The following is a 22004-nucleotide window of genomic DNA, read 5'->3' as shown; positions in this document are numbered from 1 at the left end:
CTCTGCTGTTTTGGTCCCTGTTATGAAGCTCGCAACTCCAGGTTCCTATTGGTCGGCTGCAAATCAGTTTGGAGTTGGGAAGTCCACTGCTGGGGCGTGTGGCAACGTTAGTACTTCGTCGGCCCCCTAAGTCGGGGGGTGGGAGGTAACACAGCCTCTCTACGCTCAAGTCCATGTTCTAAACCCCTCTGTAATTAGCACAGTGTGACCCAATGGCCAGAGTCCATCTACTTCCACTTCCATAGTGGGGTAATGTGGCCTAGTGGCCAGGGTCCATACAATGCACCCCTAGGGCAGTACGGCCCACTGGCCAGAGTCTACCTAATTCCCCTCCCCTGATGGGGTAATGCGGCCTAGTGGCCAGAGTCTATACGATGCACCCCTAGGGCAGTATGGCCCAATGGCCAGAGTCTACCTAATTCCCCTCCCCTAAGGGGGGTAATGCAGCCTAGCAGCCGGAGTCCATAAAATGCACCCTTAGGGCAGTACAGCCCAATGGCCAGAGTCTACCTAATTCCCCTCCCCTAAGGGGGGTAATGCAGCCTAGCAGCCGGAGTCCATAAAATGCACCCCTAGGGCAGTACAGCCCAATGGCCAAAGTCTACCTAATTCCCCTCCCCTGATGGGGTAATGCAGCCTAGCAGCCGGACTCTATATGATGCACCTCTAGAGCAGTACGGCCCAATGACCAGAGTCCTACCAACTCACTGTGTGGGCCATCCCCTCTCAAAGGTGAGTGGCCGAGGTAGGGGGACCCAGGCCCGGCCCCTCCACCAGGTCCCGACCCAGGGCCCTGTTGGTGGCGAGTTCTCCTCACCAGTGGTCTGGTGGGGATCCTCCTGAAACACACCGGCCTGAACGGTCTCAGCACCGTTCCCCTTTAAGGACTCTCTGGGTCACTTCCTACCCCTTGCTCAGATTCTGCCAGATCTGTGGCATCCTCTGCCTCCCCTCTGCAGCGTGTCTGGCCTCTGCATCCTGGGTGCAGGCCTCTCCTCTGTTGGAGAGAGTGACAAGCCTCCTTCCCCTCTGGCAGTCCCCCCTGACTGAGCAGCTCTGCAGACTTTTATACCTGACTTCCAGACAGAGCATGCCTGGCAGAGCCTCAGAGGCAGGGCTTCTTCTGCTAGGAGGGAAGGATTAACCCCTGATGTAGCAGTGGGGGGTTGATCCACCCCATCACAGGGCTGCATTAATGCAGGTGTTCAGGACCATTAGCCGCATTGCCCTACGAAGGACTGTGACTCTTGGCAATGTGTGTGAAATAGTGGAAGGCTTTGCAGCAACGGGATTCCCTAACCGCTGTGGGGCGACAGATGGAACACATATCCCAATTTTGGCCCTGGACCATCTTGCCATGGAGTAAATCAATAGAAAGGGGTACTTCTCTATGGTATTGCAGGCACTTGTGGAGCACCATAGGCATTTCACTGACATCAGCGCAGGGCGTTGCATCTTCAGGAACACCGGCCTGTACAGAAAGCTGCAAGCAGGGACTGTCTTTCCAGACCAGAAGATTCCAGTGGGGGATGTTGAAATGGCCAGTGATCCTGGGAGACCGAGCATACCCCTTATACCGAGCATACCCCTTATTCCCATATGTGAAGCCTTACACAGGAAACCTGGACAGCAGCAAGGAGCACTTCAACAATATGCGGAGAGGGTGCAGAATGACCGCAGAATGTGTCTGTGGCAAATTAAAAGCATGCTGGCGCTGCCTTTGTGGCAGTTAGACCTAAATGAGGAAAATATTTCCATGATCATAGCAGCCTTCTGAGCACTCCATAATATTTGTGAGGCTAAGGGTGAAAAGTTTCCCCTAGGGTGGAGAGCGGAGGCGGATCGCCTGGGAGCTGATTTTGAGCAGTCAGATACCAGGGCTATTAGAGGGGCACAACAGGTCGGGGACTATTCGAATCAGGGAGGCTTTGAGGCACCCCATTCACAATGAGGACCAGCAATGTGTCTTTCTATACAGCACTCCGCCAAGCTTTGTTAACTTGCTGCTTTGCATGAAAACTGTGATGATTCCTGAGTGGGATTCCTACTCCACAAATGATCACATTGCCACTGTGTATTAATCCCAGCAGCAGCCACCATGTGTAGGAGACAAATAAGTGTGTGTGCTACGTGTCCCTCGCAGTGCCTGATCCTAGGAGTCTGCTACAGCTCTCAGCTACTAGCTCTTAGTCCTCTAGTGCCGGCTGTGGAGGGTCATAATTAAGGCAACGTTTTAGTCATGGGTATTTTTAGTAAAAGACACAGATGGGTCACGGGCTGTAAACAAATATTCATGGCCTGTGACCTGTCCATGACTTTTACTAAAAATACTGGTGACTAAAACTGGGTGCGGGGGCTGCCCAGAGGCCCTGTGGGTGCTGGGGGAGGGTGGCCCTGTGCTGGGGTGGGCAGGTGGGGGTGTGTGACCCGGGACCCCTGCTGGTGATGGAGAGAGGGCGGGCAGCAGCGCATGGCCTGGGACCCTGCTGGTGCTGGGAGTTGGTGGGGCTGGCAGGCTCCCTACCCGGCTCCACGCCTTCCCCCTCCCCAGCAGCAGAGTTTGGGTGTGGGAGGAGCAGGGGATTGGGGCAAGGGATAGGGTGAGGTGGGCTCTTGGCAGTGCTTACCTGGGGGGCTCCCCAGAAGCAGCGACATCCCCCTCACTCAGCTCAGGGGGAGGCGTGGCCAGGCAGCTCTGTGCGCTGCCTCTGCCTGCAAGCACCGCCCCCACAGCTCCCATTGGCCGCCTCCCAGACAATGGGAGCTGCGGGGATGGTGCCCTGGGTGGAAGCAGGTGCGCAGAGCTGCCTGGCCACATCTCTGAATAGCAGCTGAGCGAGGGGATGTCACCGCTTCCGGGGAGCCCCCCCAGGTAAGCGCTGGTGGGGGGGGTGGGCATGGTGGCCTGGGACTGCCCCAGCAGTGGCTGGTGCTCCTGGTGCAGGGACTGCCTGAGCTGCCCCCGAGCCAGGCTCACCGGCTGCTGCAAAAGTCCCGGAGGTCCCGGAAAGTCACAGAATCCGTGACCTCCGTCACAAACTCGCAGCCTGAGTCACGATTCCAGCTCTGCGGGGCTCTGATGTTTACAGAACAGACAGACACGTCCCTGCTTTGAGGCACTTAGTGCCTGAGTGGAGATGAGACCAGGAGGAGATGACACAGGGAGGGTGGGCCAGAAAAGAGGAAACTCTGCTTATTGCAGATCTCTGGAGGGAGACCAAATCCTGTCCCTTATCCAAAAGGCCAGGCCCATCCTGCCTCCCTCTGGGGGTTCCCTTCCTCTCCTCCAGTGGGATCTGGGCGGTTCAGGACACAGTCAGAGGGGGCAGGATGGACTCGTCTACATGGGGGCCAGGAATGGGACAGAGGAGACATACAGAACTGCATGCTCAGGAGAGTTTATTATTGTAGTGGGATGCAGACATTGAGGGGAAGGGAGGGAAGGGGCAGGAGTGTAACTCGAACAGAGACACTTGGGGGAAGAGAGTTTGCAGCTGGGGAAGTGAGATCTGGTCTCTCAGGGAGGGAGGGGACTGGTCCTTGAAGTAGCAAAAGCATCCGAAGAAGCATCCGAATGTCTGGGACGTTGCCTGATCATGCCCAAGGAGCCCAGGTCTTTTGCATCCCAGGTGCTGAGCTCCCCCTTCAGGCGCAGGCGAGCGACTCCCCTCGCTAGAGTCCATACTTGCAAATGTAGGTGTTTTGCTTGTTACAGGTAATATCGTTCCATTTCTTAAAATCTAGAAGGCAAAACAGAAAACACTGGGGCAGGGGAAGGGCAAGTGGGGCCGTTCCTGCCCTTACAGTGACCCCCCCCCCCTCATTGCACCCTGCTGAGAGATGACCCCACAGCTCCTGTGCAGGAGGCTGTGAGGATGAGGAGGCTGAAGGTGAAGGCCCATGTGCCTCAGACAGGGACAGGTTCCATCGCTCTCTGAGGGACGCTGAGTCAGCGTGACAGTGGAAGACCCTCTTCTATTGTGTTGGAATGTGTCTGATGAGAGCACAACGGGGCCTCTTGGTGCTAGGTGCTGTGTCCATACACACACTGACAGACAATCCCTGCCCAGAGAGCGCACAGTCTAAATAGACAAGAGGTGGGAAAGGAAACTGAGGCCCAGAGTGGAGAAGTGACTTGCCCGAGGTCACCCAGCAGCTCAGTGGAAGGGCTGGGAATAGAAGCCAGGTCTCTGGAGTCAGAGTCCCATACCTGTCCACTAGACGACGCTGCCTCTCGATCTGCGACTGCTGTTACCACCCATCCCCCCCCAACACCCCTCAAAAGGCCAGAAAGGAGAGCGTGAGAGCCCTGGCTAGGTGCCAGCAGGGAGACAAGCTCAGGAAGTGTGACACCAGCTCGCTCTGTGCTGAATGCGCCGGCCCTACCTCCATCTCCTGCACATCTGGGTTTGTGTGTGGCCCAGGGGCAGCATCTCTCCCCAAGGGACAGCACAAAGGATTCTGGCTGGTGAATCTTGCCCATATGCTCAGGGTTTAGCTGATCGCCATATTTGGGGTAGGGAAGGAATTTTCCTCCAGGGCAGATTGGAAGAGGCCCTGGAGGTTTTTTGCCTTCCTCTGTAGCATGGGGCACGGGTCACTTGCTGGAGGATTCTCTGCTCCTTGAAGTCTTTAAACCACGATTTGAGGACTTCAATAGCTCAGACATAGGTGAGAGGTTTTTCGCAGGAGTGGGTGGGTGAGATTCTGTGGCCTGTGTTGTGCAGGAGGTCGGACTAGATGATCATAATGGTCCCTTCTGACCTTAGTATCTCTGAATCTATGAATTGCTGTGAACTTCACCCTTTCTCCCGTTTGCAGTGCCACAGAGCCCTGGGAGCGTTATTCAGAAATGGTACCCACACTGGCTTTGCAAATTTTTCACTTTAATGATTTGCTGAGTGTGTGATTGGTCATGCAGGTCACATGGCATTGCTCCCGCTCCATGATTGGATGAATGACTCTTTTTCAGTAGGAGATAATGGAAAAGCAAATCCTGCCCAGTGTGAGGTTGAGGGAAGGAGCATTCGTGCCAATGCTCCTGAACACTCAGACTCAGGAGCATCTGAGGCTGGGCGAGTCACGTGACTAGCATGGCCCATGAACAATGATCGGGGGAGAGCCGTATCCGTCTGTATCCACAAAAACAACCAGGAGTCCGGTGGCACCTTAAAGACTAACAGATTTATTTGGGCAGAAGCTTTCGTGGGTAAAAACCCCACTTCTTCAGATGCATGGAGTGAAAGTTACAGATGCAGACATAAATATACTGGCACATGAAGAGAAGGGAGTTACCTCACATGCGGAGAACCAGTGTTGACAGGGCCAATTCAATCAGGGTGGATGTAGTCCACTCCCAACAATAGATGAGGAGGTGTCAATTCCAGGAGAGGCAAAGCTGCTTTTGTAATGAGCCAGCCACTCCCAGGCCCTATTCAAGCCCAAATTAATGGTGTTTAATTTGCAAATGAATTTTAGTTCTGCTGTTTCTCTTTGAAATCTGTTTCTGAAGTTTTTTTGTTCAAGTACAGCTACTTTCAAATCTGTTATTGAGTGTCCAGGAAGATTGAAATGTTCTCCTACTGGTTTTTGAATGTTATAATTCTTGACGTCTGATTTGTGTCCATTTATTCTTTTACGTAGGGACTGTCCGGTCTGGCCAATGTACATGGCAGGGGGGCATTGCTGGCACAGGATGATATATATCACATTGGTAGATGTGCAGATGAATGAGCCTCTAATGGTGTGGCTGATGTGATTAGGCCCTATGATGGTGTCCCCTGAATAGATATGTGGACACAGTTGGCAACGGGCTTTGTTGCAGGGATAGGTTCCTGGGTTAGTGGTTCTGTTGTGTGGTGTGTGGTTGCTGGTGAGTATTTGCTTCAGGTTGGGGGGCTGTCTGTAAGCAAAGACTGGCCTGTCTCCCAAGGTCTGTGAGAGTGAGGGATCGTTTTCCAGGATAGGTTGTAGATCGTTGATGATGCATTGGAGAGGTTTTAGCTGGGGGCTGTATGTGATGGCCAGTGGCGTTCTGTTATTTTCCTTGTGGCGCCTGTCCTGTATTAGGTGATTTCTGGGTCCTCGCTTACAGACAGCCCCTGAACCTGAAGCAAATACTCACCAGCAACTACACACCACACGACAGAACCACTAACCCAGGAACTTATCCCTGTAGCAAACCTCATTGCCCACTCTGTCCCCATATCTACTCATGTGACACCATCAGAGGACCCAACCACGTCAGCCACACCATCAGGGGCTCATTCACCTGCATGTCTACTAATGTGATATATGCCATCCTCTGCCAGCAATGCCCTTCTGCCATGTACATTGGCCAAACCGGACAGTCCCTACATAAAGAATAAATGGACACAAATCGGACATCAGGAACGGTAACACACAAAAGCCAGAGGGAGAACACTTCAATCTTCCTGGACATTCTGTAACAGATTTAAAGGTAGCTGTACTTGAACAAAAAAACTTCAGAAACAGACTTCAAAGAGAAACAGCAGAACTAAAATTCATTTGCAAATTTAACACCATTAATTTGGGCTTGAATAGGGCCTGGGAGTGGCTGGCTTATGACAGAAGCAGCTTTGCCTCTCCTGGAATTGACACCTCCTCATCTATTGTTGGGAGTGGACTACATCCACCCTGATCGAATTGGCCCTGTCAACACTGGTTCTCCACTTATGAGGTAACTCCCTTCTCTTCATGTGCCAGTATATTTATGTCTGCATCTGTAATTTTCACTCCATGCATCTGAAGAAGTGGGGTTTTACCCACGAAAGCTTCTGCCCAAATAAATCTGCTAGTCTTTAAGGTGCCACCGGACTCCTGGTTGTTTTCATGAACAATGAGTCACTCATGAATTAGCGAGTGAGCTTTCCCTGTTCACCCAGCTCTCTGTCCTATTGCCAGCAAATGGGATGAGACCCTCAGCCCTTCTCCGCCCCCCAGGCCACTCCAGCAACACGGATAGCTGGAAGCTGGCTTAAACGGCCAGCTGGGGATTCCTTGTGCGTAGGGAAACCCAGCTGAGACAGCTGCCCTGCCCAGTCCTGGCCCCCGCAGCATAAGGGACAGGCAGGGTGTGGCGGAAGCCACTGAGCTCTGGCCATCCAGGTTGTTACTGCCACAGTCAGAGCAGCCCTGAGGTTGCTCTAAATTGCCCTGGGGCCCAAAGAGCCCCCTGGTTGCCTCCGGAATCAGGGTGGCAAAAGCCACCAAGGCACCAACTGAAGAACCCATGCCCCACCTATGTGGCCCCTAGTGGGCAATTCCTCTGCTCTGGTCTTTCCCTTTAACTGAGCATCTGGGGCCAAATGTACGGCCTGGCCTGCCTCGGACTGGAGCTGAGCCGAGCCTCAACCTGGGACGCGTGGGGGAGGAGTTCCCAGGTGAGATGAGGGGATTATCTCTGGAGCGCAGCAGTGTGAGCTGAGAGAGAGAGGCAGGGTGCCTGGACAGGAGGCCATCTCTGCCAGGTCCTGTCTTGGCTCCTTTGTGGGTGAATGTGTGTTTGAGCTGTCTGCTTACCCCTGTCGTTCAGCAGCTCGATACAGTACTCAGCGTTACGCACATTGTTTGGTTCCCCAGGGTTCCAAGCACTGTAATGATACAGCGACCCATCTGTCCACTTCCAGCAATTGTTCTGCAGAGACAGGGAAGAAAGGTTGTGGGGTCCCGGGGAGAAGAGACCTTGGTGATAAGGCACCATAGAAACACCTGAACCCAACAAAGATGTGCCCTACTCAGGCAGTGGGAGGGAGTCGGGGAAGGTCCGTGGGGCAGTGGGTGGGGAGAGGCCAGCTCAGGGGAACAGGCCCTGGAGACCCTGATCCAATAGTAACACTTAGCACATAAACTTTACCTTCTGCCTTCCAAGCTCTTTGCCTGAATTAACAAAACTCCTCGTAATGGAACAGAGTCGCTCGAGAGTATGTTCTAGTCCCTAAACCCCATGGGCACAGCCTGCCATGGGGCACTGGTGGTTTTAAGCTGGGTGATCTCATCTTGTTTAAGCAAAAGAAAAGTGCACCTGTGATGGAGATGCTGGTTGGGTCAGGGAATGGGATACAGGGCCTATTCTCCTGTAGTGGGCTGAGCACCAGTCTGGCCCCAAGTTAGCAGGACTGGCTAGCTCAGTAGAATCAGAGAAGGGGACATGGGGACTTTCACCTCTAGGGGTGCTGGCTCTGGCTTTGGGAGACAGAGTACTAGATCCAATCTCTTTCCAGGCCAGGGGGAGCTAGATGGATGAGGAGACTAGAAAATGGGATACAGAGCCTCACACGTTTCCGGCTCTGGGTTCAATCGAGCCTCAGGTCTGAGGAATCATTACCTGTTTGATCATGGATAAATTCATGGAGGTTAAGTCCATTAATGGCTATTAGCCAGGATGGGTAAGGAATGGGTGTCCCTAGCCTCTGTTTGTCCGAGGGTGGAGATGGATGGCAGGAGAGAGATCACTTGATCATCACCTGTTAGGTTCACTCCCTCTGGGGCACCTGGCATTGGCCACTGTCAGTAGACAGGATACTGGGCTGGATGGACCTTTGGTCTGACCCTGTGTCATAAATATAAAGGGAAGGGTAACCACCTTTCTGTATACAGTGCAATAAAATCCCCCCTGGCCAGAGGCAAAACCCTTTCACCTGTAAAGGGTTAAGAAGCTAAGAGAACCTCGCTGGCACCTGACCCAAAATGGCCAATGAGGGGACAAGATACTTTCAAATCTGGAGGGGAGGGGGGGACAAAGGGTTCGTCTTCCTGTGTGATGCTTTTGCCGGGAACAGATCAGGAATGCAGCCTTACAACTCCTGTTAAGTTAGTAAGTAATCTAGCTGGAACATGCATTAGATTTCCTTTTGTTTAATGGCTGGTAAAATAAGCTGTGCTGGATGAAGTGTATATTCCTGTTTTTTGTGTCTTTTTGTAACTTAAGGTTTTGCCTAGAGGGATTCTCTATGTTTTGAATCTGATTACCCTGTAAGGTATTTCCCATTCTGATTTTACAGAGGTGATTCTTTTACCTTTTCTTTAATTAAAATTCTTCTTTCAAGAACCTGATTGATTTTTCATTGTTCTTAAGGTCCAAGCGTTTGGGTCTGTGTTCACCTGTACCAGTTGGTGAGGATTATTATCAAGCCTTCCCCAAGAAAGGGGGCATAGGGCTTGGAGGGATATTTTGGGGGAAGACGTCTCCAAGTGGGCTCTTTCCCTGTTCTTTGTTTAAAACGCTCGGTGGTGGCAGCATAGGGTTCAAGGACAAGGCAAAGTTTGTACCTTGGGGAAGTTTTTAACCTAAGCTAGTAAGAATAAGCTTAGGGGGTCTTTCATGCAGGTCCCCACATCTGTACCCTAGAGTTCAGAGTGGGGAAGGAACCTTGACACACTGTATGGCCGTTCTTAATGGGATCCATAGCCTGTGTCTGTGTGTGCTGTTCAGGGGGCCTCCTGACCCCAGCGCCCCCACGAAAAGTTTGGATGAAAAGGAAACTGATGGAGACAAAGCTTCAGATGGAGCTTGACAAGTTTACAAAGGGGATGATATAGCAGGGTTGCCTGCCATAGCGGGGGCTGGACTCGGTGAGCCTGCAGGTTCTTTTCAGTCCTATGTTCATGTAAGCAAGGCTTGAATGAGCTCTGCCCTGACAACTAGTGAAGAGCTGGGCTTCAGGACCGGACCGTATTTAAATGAACAAACCCAGTCTGGCTAGGTATGAGCAGACAGAGCTGGGTTGGCAAAGTGATCAACTCTGGCTGGTGTTGGGTTACAAATCGCTTTAGTACTGAATGTAGGCTAATGAAATGTTGTAACCCTTACTGTATCAGGAAAGGGCAGCAGAACGGTGCTTAGCCTGCCCTGACTGAGGAGGTCACCCTCAGCTGAACTGAACTCGCTAACCAGGCGGCTCAGATGCCAGACCCTGTGAAGGGTGAGAGGGGGTGGGGATAGGTGTCTTCCCTGGAGGTAGGGGCTCTGCCTAAGAGTCTTAGGCATGGTTTAAAATGCCCCTCCTACTGTTCAAAGACAGAGCTAATTAAGGCTCCATTAGGGGTCTTTTTTTTGTTAAGCGATCACTACAGCTGAAAACGTCTGCTGTGGGACAGCGTTTCTGCCAAGCCTGCTTCAGCAATGAGGTTCTCCACGGAGAGCCGAAAGTCACTGAGAGCCGGGCGGAACCTCAGCAGACCAAGCTGTAGAGATCACAGAAGAGAGGCAGGTGGCAAGAGAAAGTGGCGGTGTGCGTCAGTGACAAGCGGCACAGGAAACAGCGGGTGGGCCTCAGCAAACAGTGGAGCAGAGAGGTGGCCGCCGGGCAGGGCAGATGATGCTAGAGCAAGGGCCCGGATGGTGGAGTGAACAAGATGCCTTCTCCTTCCTATCCCACGAGGCTGTGAGGTGAACACGCAGATGCACCTCTGAACTCAGGGTGTTCACTGACTAAGGACAACAAATGTGAGTGGGGTGCGGTAGACAGAGAAGGGAGGGGTACTGTGACACTGCACCCCATATTCTTCATAGTGATAGGATTATAGCATAATTATGATGGATTTTATGCAAGATAAGTCATGTGAGGTGTGACTGGAAAAGTTATGATTTGCTGAATATGATTATCCTCTTTGTATACATATATAGTTTTTCTATCTGAAGTTATAAATACTGACTATGTATCTGTACTTCAAATGTAGTTACACCTGGGTATCGTCCACTAGACAGCATGCTTTCAGTCTAAATAGCTGGTTGTAAAGGGCTTATTCAGGGTTATGGGCCATTAGAAAGAACAATAGGCCTTAAGAGAAGCTTATCCCCCACCTGATGAGCCTTCCTGAGAATGCTAGAGACAGCCTGTGAGTGATGGCTGCTATGACTCTACAAGGACATGTGACCAGGCCACATGATGCTGGACTCCATCTTGGGATATCAGTATTTTTCCACAAACCGCTCTGGGAACCAAGCTTTGAAACAAAGGGTTCCCACCCTATGCTAAAGGCAGAGAGTGACATCATCTGTGGTTCTTCACTCCCCACACAAGGAGACTCCTGGAAACATCTGAGGAAAAAAGACCGAACTGGGGGAAGTGCTGGACCCAGGCTAACGGGATTTCTAGCCTCTGTATGAAACACCTAGGAATTCCAAGCTGTAAAGCAAGCATAGTTTGTGCCTTGAGACTCTAAAGTCTGTCTGTGCCATGAGTAAGGGTGAGAATCTGCTAATTCATATCCAATCTATTTAGTATATTAAGCTTAGTTTGCTTTATTTGCTAGGTAATCTGCTTTGATCTGTTTGCTATCACTTATAATCACGTAAAATCTATCTTTTGTAGTTAATAAACTTGTTTTTGTTTCACTCTAAACCAGTGAGCTTTGACTGGAGTGCTTGGGGGAAGCCTCTGCTTGGTTACCACAAGTGTGCGTTTTCCTCTTCACGTTGAGGGAGCGTCGGACCGGGTAATAAACCTTTACACTGGCCAGATTTGACCAGGGCAGGACGGTGCTGCTCTGGGGTCCTAGGCTGGGAAGCTGGTTGTCAGAGAGCCTGTGTGTAACTGCAGCAGGGTGTGTCCCTACCTGTGTGAATGCTGGTGAAAGTGCAGACTGGAGGGCTTTGCAGCTTGTCACAGCAGTACAGTGTGAGAAGAAGCCCAGGCCAGTGAGTCAGGGTGCTCAGTGGTACCCCAATTCCAGGTGGCATCCTAGAGGGGAACCCATCACAGGTAAATGAAAGGGTTTTGGACTCAACCCTGAAACAGAAGGGCGCTACCCAGCACACTATGGGGTGGGGGGTTTGTTCATGGTTTTATGTTTAGGAATCCTGCTTGTGGCGTTTTCCCAAATTAATGCTGGGTTCCTTCCCTCCTTCTATTAAAAAATTATTTTCTACACCCACACTTGGTGGGTATGAGAGGAGAAGTATGGCCTCTTAGAGGTGCCCAGGGGTGGTGTGTAATGGTCCCAGGTTACCAGGTGGGGGCTCGAGCCAGTTCTGTGTTATATTGTTAAGAGGAACCCCTACATATTGAACCCAGGCCTGGTTGCTGTCAACTCCACCTGGCAGAAGCGTTACACTTGCAACTGCTACGTCCCCATCTGGGGCCTCCTTCCCAGCCTGTGACTGCTCCCCCTTCATCTCCCTGCCCTAAGGAGCTGGGGGCTCTCCTAAGGAGAAGCAGGTGATGACACGATCCCCAAGATGAGGGAGCAACCAGCAGTGTCAGGGGCAATCCAGAGGTCACTGGGGAGCAGACACTCAAGTTTTGGGCAGGAAAAAGTCGCTAAAAAACTTGGTGAGGGTGGAGTGGAGATGGGATGTGGGGGGGGGGGGGGCACTGCACATTGCATGAAGTGGGAGAGGGGAAGGGAAATCGGGCAGTAGCTGGAGAGGCAGGTTCAGGTCAAAGGTTCATTTGATGACCAGGGAGACCAGGGCCTGGTTGTATTTAGAAGGGAAAAGCCAAAGGGGAGTTAGACCTCAACGTAGGATGGAGATGGAAAGGGTGCAGGAGGGCAGGGGTTAAAGGTGGAGTGCAGTGGGAGATGCTGGTGCCCATGACAGGGAGAAGGGGAGAAGGAATGGGGGAGGGAGATCCTGGCAGCTCCTATGAAGGGTCCATGGAGCATGGTCTCTGCAGAGTGCCTGGGAAACCTCCAATAGGAGAAGCAGCTGCCAGAGGCCAAAGCCGGCTCTGGGCACTCACATGCTGGGGGTTGTGGAGTCCGATCCACACAGAATCCTTGGAGCGTGTCATCTTGATGTATCTGGCCACCACGTTCCCTTCTGCCTCATTGAGAATGGAGGCGAGGTGGGCCCCCTTGCGTTGATGCTGACACTCCACCTGTGGCAGGGACATCGGTGAGGCCTGTTACCCCCCTGCAGGGGGCGCTGTTTGGCACTGGTGTGGGGTCCTGCCCCACCAGGCTGCAGCAGGAGCAGGGACGGCTGTGAGGAGAGAGCCCCCTCTCGGTGCCTGTTCCCGAGCCCCAGGGCCTGGCACCAGCCACGTCACCTCAGCAGCCTCCCCACCCCACCGCTGCAGAGAGACACCCCCAGACAGGGACAGCAGGAACAGCTGCACAGTGGGGGTGCTGAGAGCCACCGAACCAAGCCGCGAACCCTGGGTGTGATGGAAACCACTTCAAGCCGGGGGTGCGGCTGCACCGCCCGTAGCCCTAGTTCCAGCACCTGGGCCCAGGGACCAGTGGTGACGTCACCAACCCCTCCAGCCCCCCCCCCCAACTAACCCACACGTCCCCAGGGGCCCCTGAGAGGAGCCTGGTACCTCAGCCTCTGCCCAGGTCGTTTTTCCGGGGAAGAACCCATAGCAATGGTGATGGTAGTACAGCCAGCCACTGGGACAGGACCTGGCCTCGGCTCCTGATCCGAGAGAGGAGGCGGGATGGGGAGAGAGGAAATGGCGGGGAGAGGCTGTTTCGGAGAAGAGAATGGGATCGGAGCTGTCAGTTGCCATCATTCCAGCTCCTGCAGATCTCAACAACCCTCGGACCGTTTGCCTTCTCTCAAAATGGCCACTGTCTCCTGTTACTTTCCATGGAGCTGAAGCCACTCAGTGAAACCGGCTGCCCCCCCCTTGCCCCCTCTGTCTGTGGCAGTGAGGCTGTCCTAGTGAACATTACCACTGTCTCCCTTCCCAGGGGGACAGGAGCTGGGCTGCCCTCAAGGAAGATGGTCGCCTCCTATCTTCTGTGCAGGGGCACTGGGGAACCTGATGGGGCGAGGTAGCAAGGGGGTTGAGTCAAAGTATACAGGGGGTTATGGGGTGAGGTGGGCAGCACTGGGTGTCATGGGGACACTGGTGGGACTGGGAGCAGAGGGGAGGTTGGGGGCATTGTAGTATATTAGAGGATGAAGGGACGCCACACACTGATTTGCCAACCTACTGAGGAGGGCTTTAAACTGGGCTGAAAAGGGGCAGTGACAAAATCCCACAGGTGACCTTAACAGAAGATTAAATGTTGGGGGAGGGGAAATGGAAAATTACAATGGGGTCATATTTCAGAGTAACAGCCGTGTTAGTCTGTATTCGCAAAAAGAAAAGGAGGACTTGTGGCACCTTAGAGACTAACCAATTTATTTGAGCATGAGCTTTCGTGAGCTACAGCTCACTTCATTGGATGCATACTGTGGAAACTGCAGCAGACTTTATATATACACAGGTCATAGGAGCAACAAGAGGGATAACAGGGTGGGAATCTGCTCTGCATCTCAGGTGTCTATACACAAACGCAAGGACTATGGGGAATAAACAGAAGAACAGGAAGTATGAGTATATAAGCTAAATCATGACTCAGTTGGCATCACAGGGACTTGGTGGGATAGATCTCATGACTGGAATATTGGCATAGAGAGGTATGGCTTGTTCAGGAGAGACAGTCAGAGAAAAAAGGGAGGAGATTTTGTATTAGACATCAAGAATGTATACACTTGTTCTGAGGTCCAGAAGGTGAGAGACAGACCAACTGAAAGTCTCTGGGTAAAGATAAAAGGGGAAAAAAAGAGGGGTGATGTCATGGTAGGGATCTACTCTAGATCACCAAATCAGGGGGAGAAGGAGGTGGATGGGGTATTTCTAGAACAAATAACAGAAATATCCAAAAGACAAGACCCCTGGTACTAATGGGGGGACTTCAGCTTCCTAGATATCTGTTGGAAAAGCAATATGGCAAAACATAAAATTTTAAAAAGCATTCTTAGAATGTATTGGAGATAACATCTATTTCCCAAAGCGCAGAAAGTAAAAAGAAGAAAAGCCATGTTAGACTTAATTCTGACTAACGGGGAGGAATTGGTTGAGAATCTGAAGTGAAGATAATTGGGTGAAAGTGACCATGAAATGAAAGATTTCATGATTCTAAGGAAGAGTAGAAATTACAGCAGCAGAATAATCACAATGGACTTCACAATGGATGACTCCAAGCTGGGAGGGGTTGCTAGCACTTCAGAGGACAGGATTAGAATTAAAAATGACCTTGACAAGTTGGAGAATTGGTCTGAAATCGACAAGATGAAATTCAATAAAGACAAGTGCGAAGTTCTTCCCTTAGGAAGGAAGAATCAAATGCACAAGCACAGAATGGGGACTAACTGGCTAGGCAATAGCGCTGCTGAGAAGGATCTCGAGGTTCGAGTGGGTCACAAACTGAGTATGAGTCAACAGTGTGATGCAGTTGAGAAGGCGGCTGATATCACCCTGGGGTGCTGTGACGGGGTATACAAACCCCACCGTGCGCAAGCAGAGGTTAGGGAACTGCGGCTCCACCACACCTGTAGGAAATGCTCCAACTGGAGGAGGAGTTAAAGGGAAGGGGAGCAGCTCTGTTGGTGGTAGCCCAGGGAAGAGAGCAGACCTGTGACCTGCTGCTCCAGCAGAGGGGAGCTGAGCTAAGGGAAAGGCAGAATCTCTCCCCTCGACAACTGTCCATATCCTCACTGAGGGAAGGGAGGACCTATTACAGAAGCAGCCTGGGAGCGGAGTATTCCCCTCTCCCATGGACTCTGAGTTTTGCTAATATCCCTTGCACTTGGCTTGGACGGCCCTAGAAGGGGAAGGCCCTAGGGCTGATCGGGCCCAGGAGGGGGCCATATTGCAGGAGGAGGCAGATGCCAATGTGAGAGAGGAAGAGAGCTACCCCCTGCACGCAGCCGCCAGAAGGTGCTGGGTGGTGAACGGACACTGTTCACACCATCCAAACCCAGACAGTGTCCTGGGGACAATCACGGGGAGGGGGTGGTAGGAATTGGCGCAGGGAGGGCAGCCTTAAGCTGCCCTGGTTGTCAGATAACTGAGAGCCCCCAAAGGGCCCTGGGTTGGAGCCCGGTGTAGTGGGAGGGCCTGGGCCCCCCTGCTAACAAATCCCCTGCACGTCACGTGCCTAAGCCCTGACCACTAGGGAACGTTCCCCTACCGACTAACCCCCGAGCGAGGACTGTCACAGGTGTGTTAACAGGAGTGTTGTGTGTAAGACGCAGGAGGTCATTGTCCTGCTTGGCTCGGCACTGGCGAGGTCTCAGCCAGAGTTCTGTGTCCAGGTCTGGGCACCGCACTTTCAGAAAGACGTGGATAAGATGGAGAGAGTCCAGAGGAGAGCAACAGAAATGATGAAAGGTTGAGAGAACCTGAGCTATGGGGAAAGGTCAAACAAACTGGGCATGTTTAGCCTTGAGAAAAGAGACTAAGGGCGACCTGAGAACAGTCTTCATGTATGTTCAGGGGTGTTATAAAGAGGACGGTGATCAATTGCCTCCATGTCCAGTGAAGGCAGGACAAGCAGCAATGGACTTAATCTGCAGCAAGGGAGAGTTAGGTCAGATATTAGGAGAAACTCTCTAACTCGCAGGGCAGGGAAGCTCTGGAACAGGCTCCCAAGGGAGGTTGTGGATTCCTTGTCACTGAAGGTTTTTAAGACCAGGTTGGACAGACACCTGTCAGGGATGATGTAGATTTGCTTGGTCCTGCCTCAGTATGGGGGGTGGGCCTGGACTAGGTGACCTCTGGAGGCCCCTTCCAGCCCCACATTTCTATGATTCTCTGATAGCTGAGGACCCATAGAGGGAAGGGAAGGCAGAGAGCTACTAACAGATGGGTGTGGGAGGGATTAGCAGTACGTGGAGTAACTGCAGAGTTTTGTGGGGCTATGTAAGGAAGGGGTTCAGAGGGAGAGAAATAGTCTGTGATCCCCAGATTTTTCTTTGGAGGGGAGAAAGAGGGAAGGTTTTGGGTTATCAAAAGCAGAGGGATCAAGTTGACGAAGAGGCACCATTCTGAGCCCAGTGAAAAGAGAAGTGACTCATTTGGGACATTTTCCCCACATTCTGTTCCCTGGGTAGGACGGGAGCCCCCACCCAGTGAGGAAAGTCATTCCCTAGGCAGCAGCAGGAGATGGGGGCAGGTTTAGCTCCCAGCCTGTCTCTCACACTCAGCCCCAGGAGGTCTCAGGGATTCCCTCTGCACTCAAGCCAGGGGCAGCAGGAAGCAGCCTCTCTCCTCGGGCAGGTGCTGAGCTGCTGGGTGGGGTCTGGATTAATGGGCTTGGTGGGGAAGGGGCTCTGGGGACACAGCTGTGGTGGCTTCTCCAACATGGTGGGGCTGGGGCCCCCTGAGTGAAATGAATTCACTTCCTATTGAGGGCAAACAGCACCTGGGGGCTCCAGCACTGGGGGCCGGGCAGGGACTCACCTTCCAGCAAGGGGCTAAAGATCAGGCAGCCGAGGAGACAGAGGCTGAAGTAGGCGACTGGCCACATCTTCTCGCTTCCCCTGGGGGGAAAACACACCAGGGAGATGGGCCACAAGAACCTGAGACAGTCCCTGTGACCAGGAGAAAGCGTTTGTCAGGGGTGAGATAACAGATAAAATGAAAGCTATTTCCTCCCCCCCGCCCCCAGACCTCTCACCCCATCTGTCAGGACTGAGATCAGTGTGGCTGCAGGGAGCCCTCGTGCCCTGGCCCTGACTGAAAAGTTCCGGGCAGATCCCCAGGGAGTGTAAATCAGCTGGAGTCCCCCTGAAGTCGGTGGGCGGGATCCCCAGTGGGTACGGTCTGGTGTAGGGTGATTGAATCATAGAATCATGGAATCATAGAATATCAGGGTTGGAAGGGACCACAGGAGGTCATCTAGTCCAACCCCCTACTCAAAAGCAGGACCCATCCCCAATTAAATCATCCCAGCCAGGGCGTTGTCAAGCCTGACCTTAAAAACTTCTGAGGAAGGAGATTCCACCACCTCCCTAGGCAACGCATTCCAGTGTTTCACCACCCTCCTAGTGAAAAAGTTTTTTCTAATATCCAACCTAAACCTCCCCCACTGCAACTTGAGACCATTACTCCTTGTCCTGTTGTGACGAAGTGGGACTGTTCTTAATGTTTCCTCCGAATATTGTGGGGGTGCCTCAGTTTCCCCTATGCAGTTCTTAAGTATCTAGGTGGTGGGGTAAGGGTGTATGATCATTGCAGAGCCCTAGAGGGCAGGTGTGTGCAGGGGTCTGGACACAGAGAATGGCCGACACCCTGTTTCCTGGCAACTGATGGCCTGGGCCCTTCCCCCCCCTGCAAGGTGAAAGCTGAAGGTTTGGAGAACAAAGGAATCAGGTGACCACCTGGCCCCGGAAAGGAACAAAGCCCAGAGGAGGAGGGGCTGGAGGAAGTTTCAGTTGGGGGCTGGCTGGAGACATGGAGTGAAGTGCAGACGTGGTTGTCTGGCTCACTGCCCCCCAAAATGGACCCAGCTGAGGGGTCCCGTTCTCTGCACCTGCAAGCTCTGTTTTAGACCATGTTCCTGTCGTCTAATAAACCTCTGTTCTACTGGCTGGCTGAGAGTCACGTCTGACTGCGGAGTTGGGGGGCAGGACCCTCTGGCTTCCCCAGGAGCCCCGCCTGAGCGGACTCGCTGGGGGAAGCGCACGGGGGGGCAGAGGATGCTGAATGCTCCGAGGTCAGACCCAGGAAGGGGGAAGCTGGGTGAGCTGTGTGTCCTGCAGACAGGCTGCTCACAGAAAGGAGACTGCCCCAGAGTCCTGACTGGCTTCATGGGGAGCACTTCCAGAGCATCGCCCAGGGACTCTGTGACACCTGTCCACTGGGGTCAGACCCCCAGCGGGTGGGCGTTGCTCAGATTTGTTAGAATCACCGGGGCTAGAACCGCACTGAGTGTAAACTAGCCGCAGCTCCATGGGAGTCACACCAGCTCGGGATCAAGCCCTCATCAGTGCAGGGTAAAATGGCAACTTCTAATTCCTAGCCCTCAAGCCCAGGGAAGCACTTGGCCCATCACGCACCCTGTGCTTGGCTCATCAGTGCCCTGCATTGGGTGTTGTCATTTACACCTGTGCAAAGAGACTCTGAAATGCTCCATCCTCCCTGGGTGATGATTTACACGTACCGGACGCTGGTGTAAATGGTGACGTGTGGTGCCAGGGACAATCAGGCCCATGAGAATTGGGTTATAACTTGAGGGCGCTGCCGGCGTCCAAGGTATTGGCCCTGTTCTGGGCTGCCCACGCTCCCTCGTGTCTGTCTCTCTGCTGCATTTCAAGGGAGCCCATTACCAGGGTATGTAGGTGCTGACCATGGCCAAATGAAAGCCGCGTAAGACTTGCACCCGAAGTGATTCTGTTCTCACATTTCTGTTGCTTGGCTGCTTGTATCTGGGACGACTGAGACTGTTTATAGGCCGGGCATGGCACCGACCCTTTGAAGCATGACACCTGGCAACTTCACTCATCTCATTTCCAAGGACCAGCTGACTCCTAATGTGAATTTTATGCATAGATTGCAAGGCCAGGAAGGACCATTGTGATCACCTGGTCTGACCCCCCTGTAAAACACAGGCCAGAGACCTGCCCCATAATAATGCCTAGAGCAGAGCTTTTAGAAAAACATCCAATGTTGATTTTAAAATTGCCCATGATGGAGAATCCACCACGACCCTGAGGAAGTTGTTCCAGTTACTCTCACTGGTAACAATTTCTGCCTCATTTCCAGTCTGAATTTGTCTAGCTTCAGCTCCCAGCCATTGGATCATGTTCCACCTTTGTCTGCAAGACTGGTGAGCCCGTTGCTAAATATCTGTTCCCCATGTAGGTACTTATAGACTGGAATTAAGTCCCCCCTTAACCTTCTTTTTGTTCAGCTAAACAGATAAGGCAGGTTCTCTAATCCTTTAATCCTTCCCTTGGCTTTTCTCTGACCCCTCTCCAAATTATCAACATCCTTCTTGAATCATGGACACCAGAACGGGGCACAGGATCCCACCAGCAGTCGCACCAGTGCCAAACACAGATGTAGAATAACCTCTTTGCTCCCACTTCCGATTCCCCTGGTTTTGTATCCCAGGTTTGCATTAGTCCTTTCGGCCACAGCATTGCAATGGGAGCTCATGTTCAGCTGGTTATCCAGCCCCACCCCCAAATCTTTTACAGAGTTCCTGGTTCCCAAGACAGAGGCCCCCATCCTGTAAGTCTGGCCTGTGTTGTGTGTTCCTAGATGTCGGCATTTAGGGCCTCTGTGTTACCGCACGGCCGCAGCAAGGGTGAGCTTCGCTGGAGATTAGACTGTTTGTCAGCTCCCTGCCATGCAGGCCTCCTCAGCTGTGGGGGCTTCTCCCACCCTTCCTGATCTGCTATGGGGGTTTCCCCCACCCTCCCTGCTCCATCGGAGTGGGGGCTGGGAGGGCTTATGAAACATCCCTGGGGTGGGGGAGGGCCAAAGGGGGATGAGGGCCAGGTGCCACCCTGCAGGGGGTGATGTGCCAGGACTCACAAAGGGGGAGACACCCGGTTCAGTGCCAGCCGGGGAGCATGGGGCCCTTGGCACTGCTCTCTGGGACAGGATGCTCAGCTCCAGACCATGTCGGGTGTGGGGCAGGGCTGTGGGTGGTGGAGAGCCGGGTGGACCCTGTCCCAGGGCCCAGGCAGCTCACACAGGGCAAGTCTGGCCGCCAGGCCTCATCCCAGCGATTGGCTGCCGAGTGCCCAGCACCCAGCGTGGAGGGGAGAAGGAAGGAGGGGTCAGGGACTCACCTGTCTGTCTGTCTGTCGGTCGGTCTAGGCAGCTGGTCCAGAGCACTGGGGTACTGTGCCAGGTGCTGGGTCCCCGGGGAGTTTATAGCCCAGCGGGGTTGGGCGGGGGGAGGGAGGAGGGTGAATTTGGAAATGGGACCAGATGTGACAGTTCAAACCGAGTGAGGACACAGATAAGAGATGGCAATCTGCCCCCTGCTTCTGCTCAGCTTCCTGCTGCCCCCTGCGGTGCCCTGGAGTGGCTTGTGGGGCCAGCGTTATCTCTGCTGAGTCACTGCCTGGCGCTGGGGAGGGGGCCCTGGGACAGGGGCTGAGGCAGACGGCCGGCCCAGAGGGGCACATGGGGCAGGATTCCTGCAGAGACAGCATGGGGGGGGACACAGCAATGGTTTAACTTCCTGCCTGAGTGACCCACTGCACCCCCCCCCGTTCCCAAGCACCCAGAGGTGAGCACCCACCAACCACCCACACCTGTCCCTGAGCACCCAGCGGTGAGCAATCCACCCCCGCACAGCTGTCTCACAGCCCCCCCATCCACCCACTCGTGTCCCTGAGCACCCCTCACAAGGCACCTGCCACCACCATATACACCTGCCTTGAGTCCCCAAGCCCTGAGTGACTCCTGTGACAGGAATCAGACTCACCCCAAGTGCTGTAAATCGGGGTCTCTCTCCCCACAGTTCACTTGTGTTTGCTAACGACGACGGGAGGTGGGGAATGGGGGGAGGGGCGATAACCCAAACCGTACAGCGATGGCGCCAGTGGAATGAGGAGCCGGGGCTGCCTGTTACAGACCATGCTGGGGAAGAGGCTGTTGACTCAGGGTCTGTTATCCAGGGACTTGGACACAGGCTCAGAGTCGCTGACCCAAAGGCCTGCGAGGGGCCTGGGGCAGGCTGGGAGCCTTGGTTTTCACAGATGTTACAGCCAGAAGGGACCATTGTGATCATCTCGTCTGATCTCCTGCGTCACATGGGCCAGAGACCCCACCAGTGAGTTCTGTGTCCGGCCCAGAGCGTCTGGTTTCACTAGAGCAGATCTGTAGAACTGACCCGTCCCCACCATTATTTACCGCTCCACCAATTCTTCTCTCACCTGCTAATATCACCAGCAGTGATTTTAGATTATCTTCCAGATCATTGCAGAAGATGTTGATTGTCATAGGGTTGAGAACTGATCCCTGCAAGACCCTGCTACGTACACCCCTGGTGGATGGTGATTCCCCATTGACAGTTACCTTCTGGGATCTATTAGTTAGCCAGTTCTTACCATATTTAGTATGAGTGACATTGACGGTTTTATATTGTGGTAGGTTTTTAATCAGAATGTCCATTGGGACTAAGCCAAATACCTTACACAGTCGAAGTCTATCATGTCAACACAGTTACCTTTATCAACCATATTTGTAATCTTAACAAAATCCCATGCTAATTGCCAGTAATTATGCTGCCATGCCTTG

The 22004-nt window shown here is 53.0% G+C and overlaps 1 protein-coding gene across 1 annotated transcript; it reads right to left on the bottom strand.

The window, feature by feature from the left end:
• Positions 1–3382: 3382 nt before the first annotated feature.
• Positions 3383–21707, bottom strand: LOC125625172 (C-type lectin-like). The gene is made up of 7 exons (XM_075125226.1): positions 21641–21707; positions 20546–20690; positions 17205–17335; positions 13290–13435; positions 12708–12845; positions 7543–7657; positions 3383–3740 (listed from the first exon to the last, which is right to left on the bottom strand). The coding sequence occupies exons 1-7, from the start codon at positions 21705–21707 to the stop codon at positions 3673–3675; spliced, it is 810 nt and encodes a 269-aa protein (XP_074981327.1). The 3' UTR covers positions 3383–3672.
• Positions 21708–22004: the final 297 nt, after the last annotated feature.

The sequence above is a fragment of the Caretta caretta genome, chromosome 1 (assembly GCF_965140235.1).
Source record: "Caretta caretta isolate rCarCar2 chromosome 1, rCarCar1.hap1, whole genome shotgun sequence".
In the NCBI taxonomy this organism is placed as follows: Eukaryota; Metazoa; Chordata; order Testudines; family Cheloniidae; genus Caretta; species Caretta caretta.
Note: the sequence above shows the minus strand (reverse complement) of the source record. Positions and strands in the feature narration are given on the sequence as shown.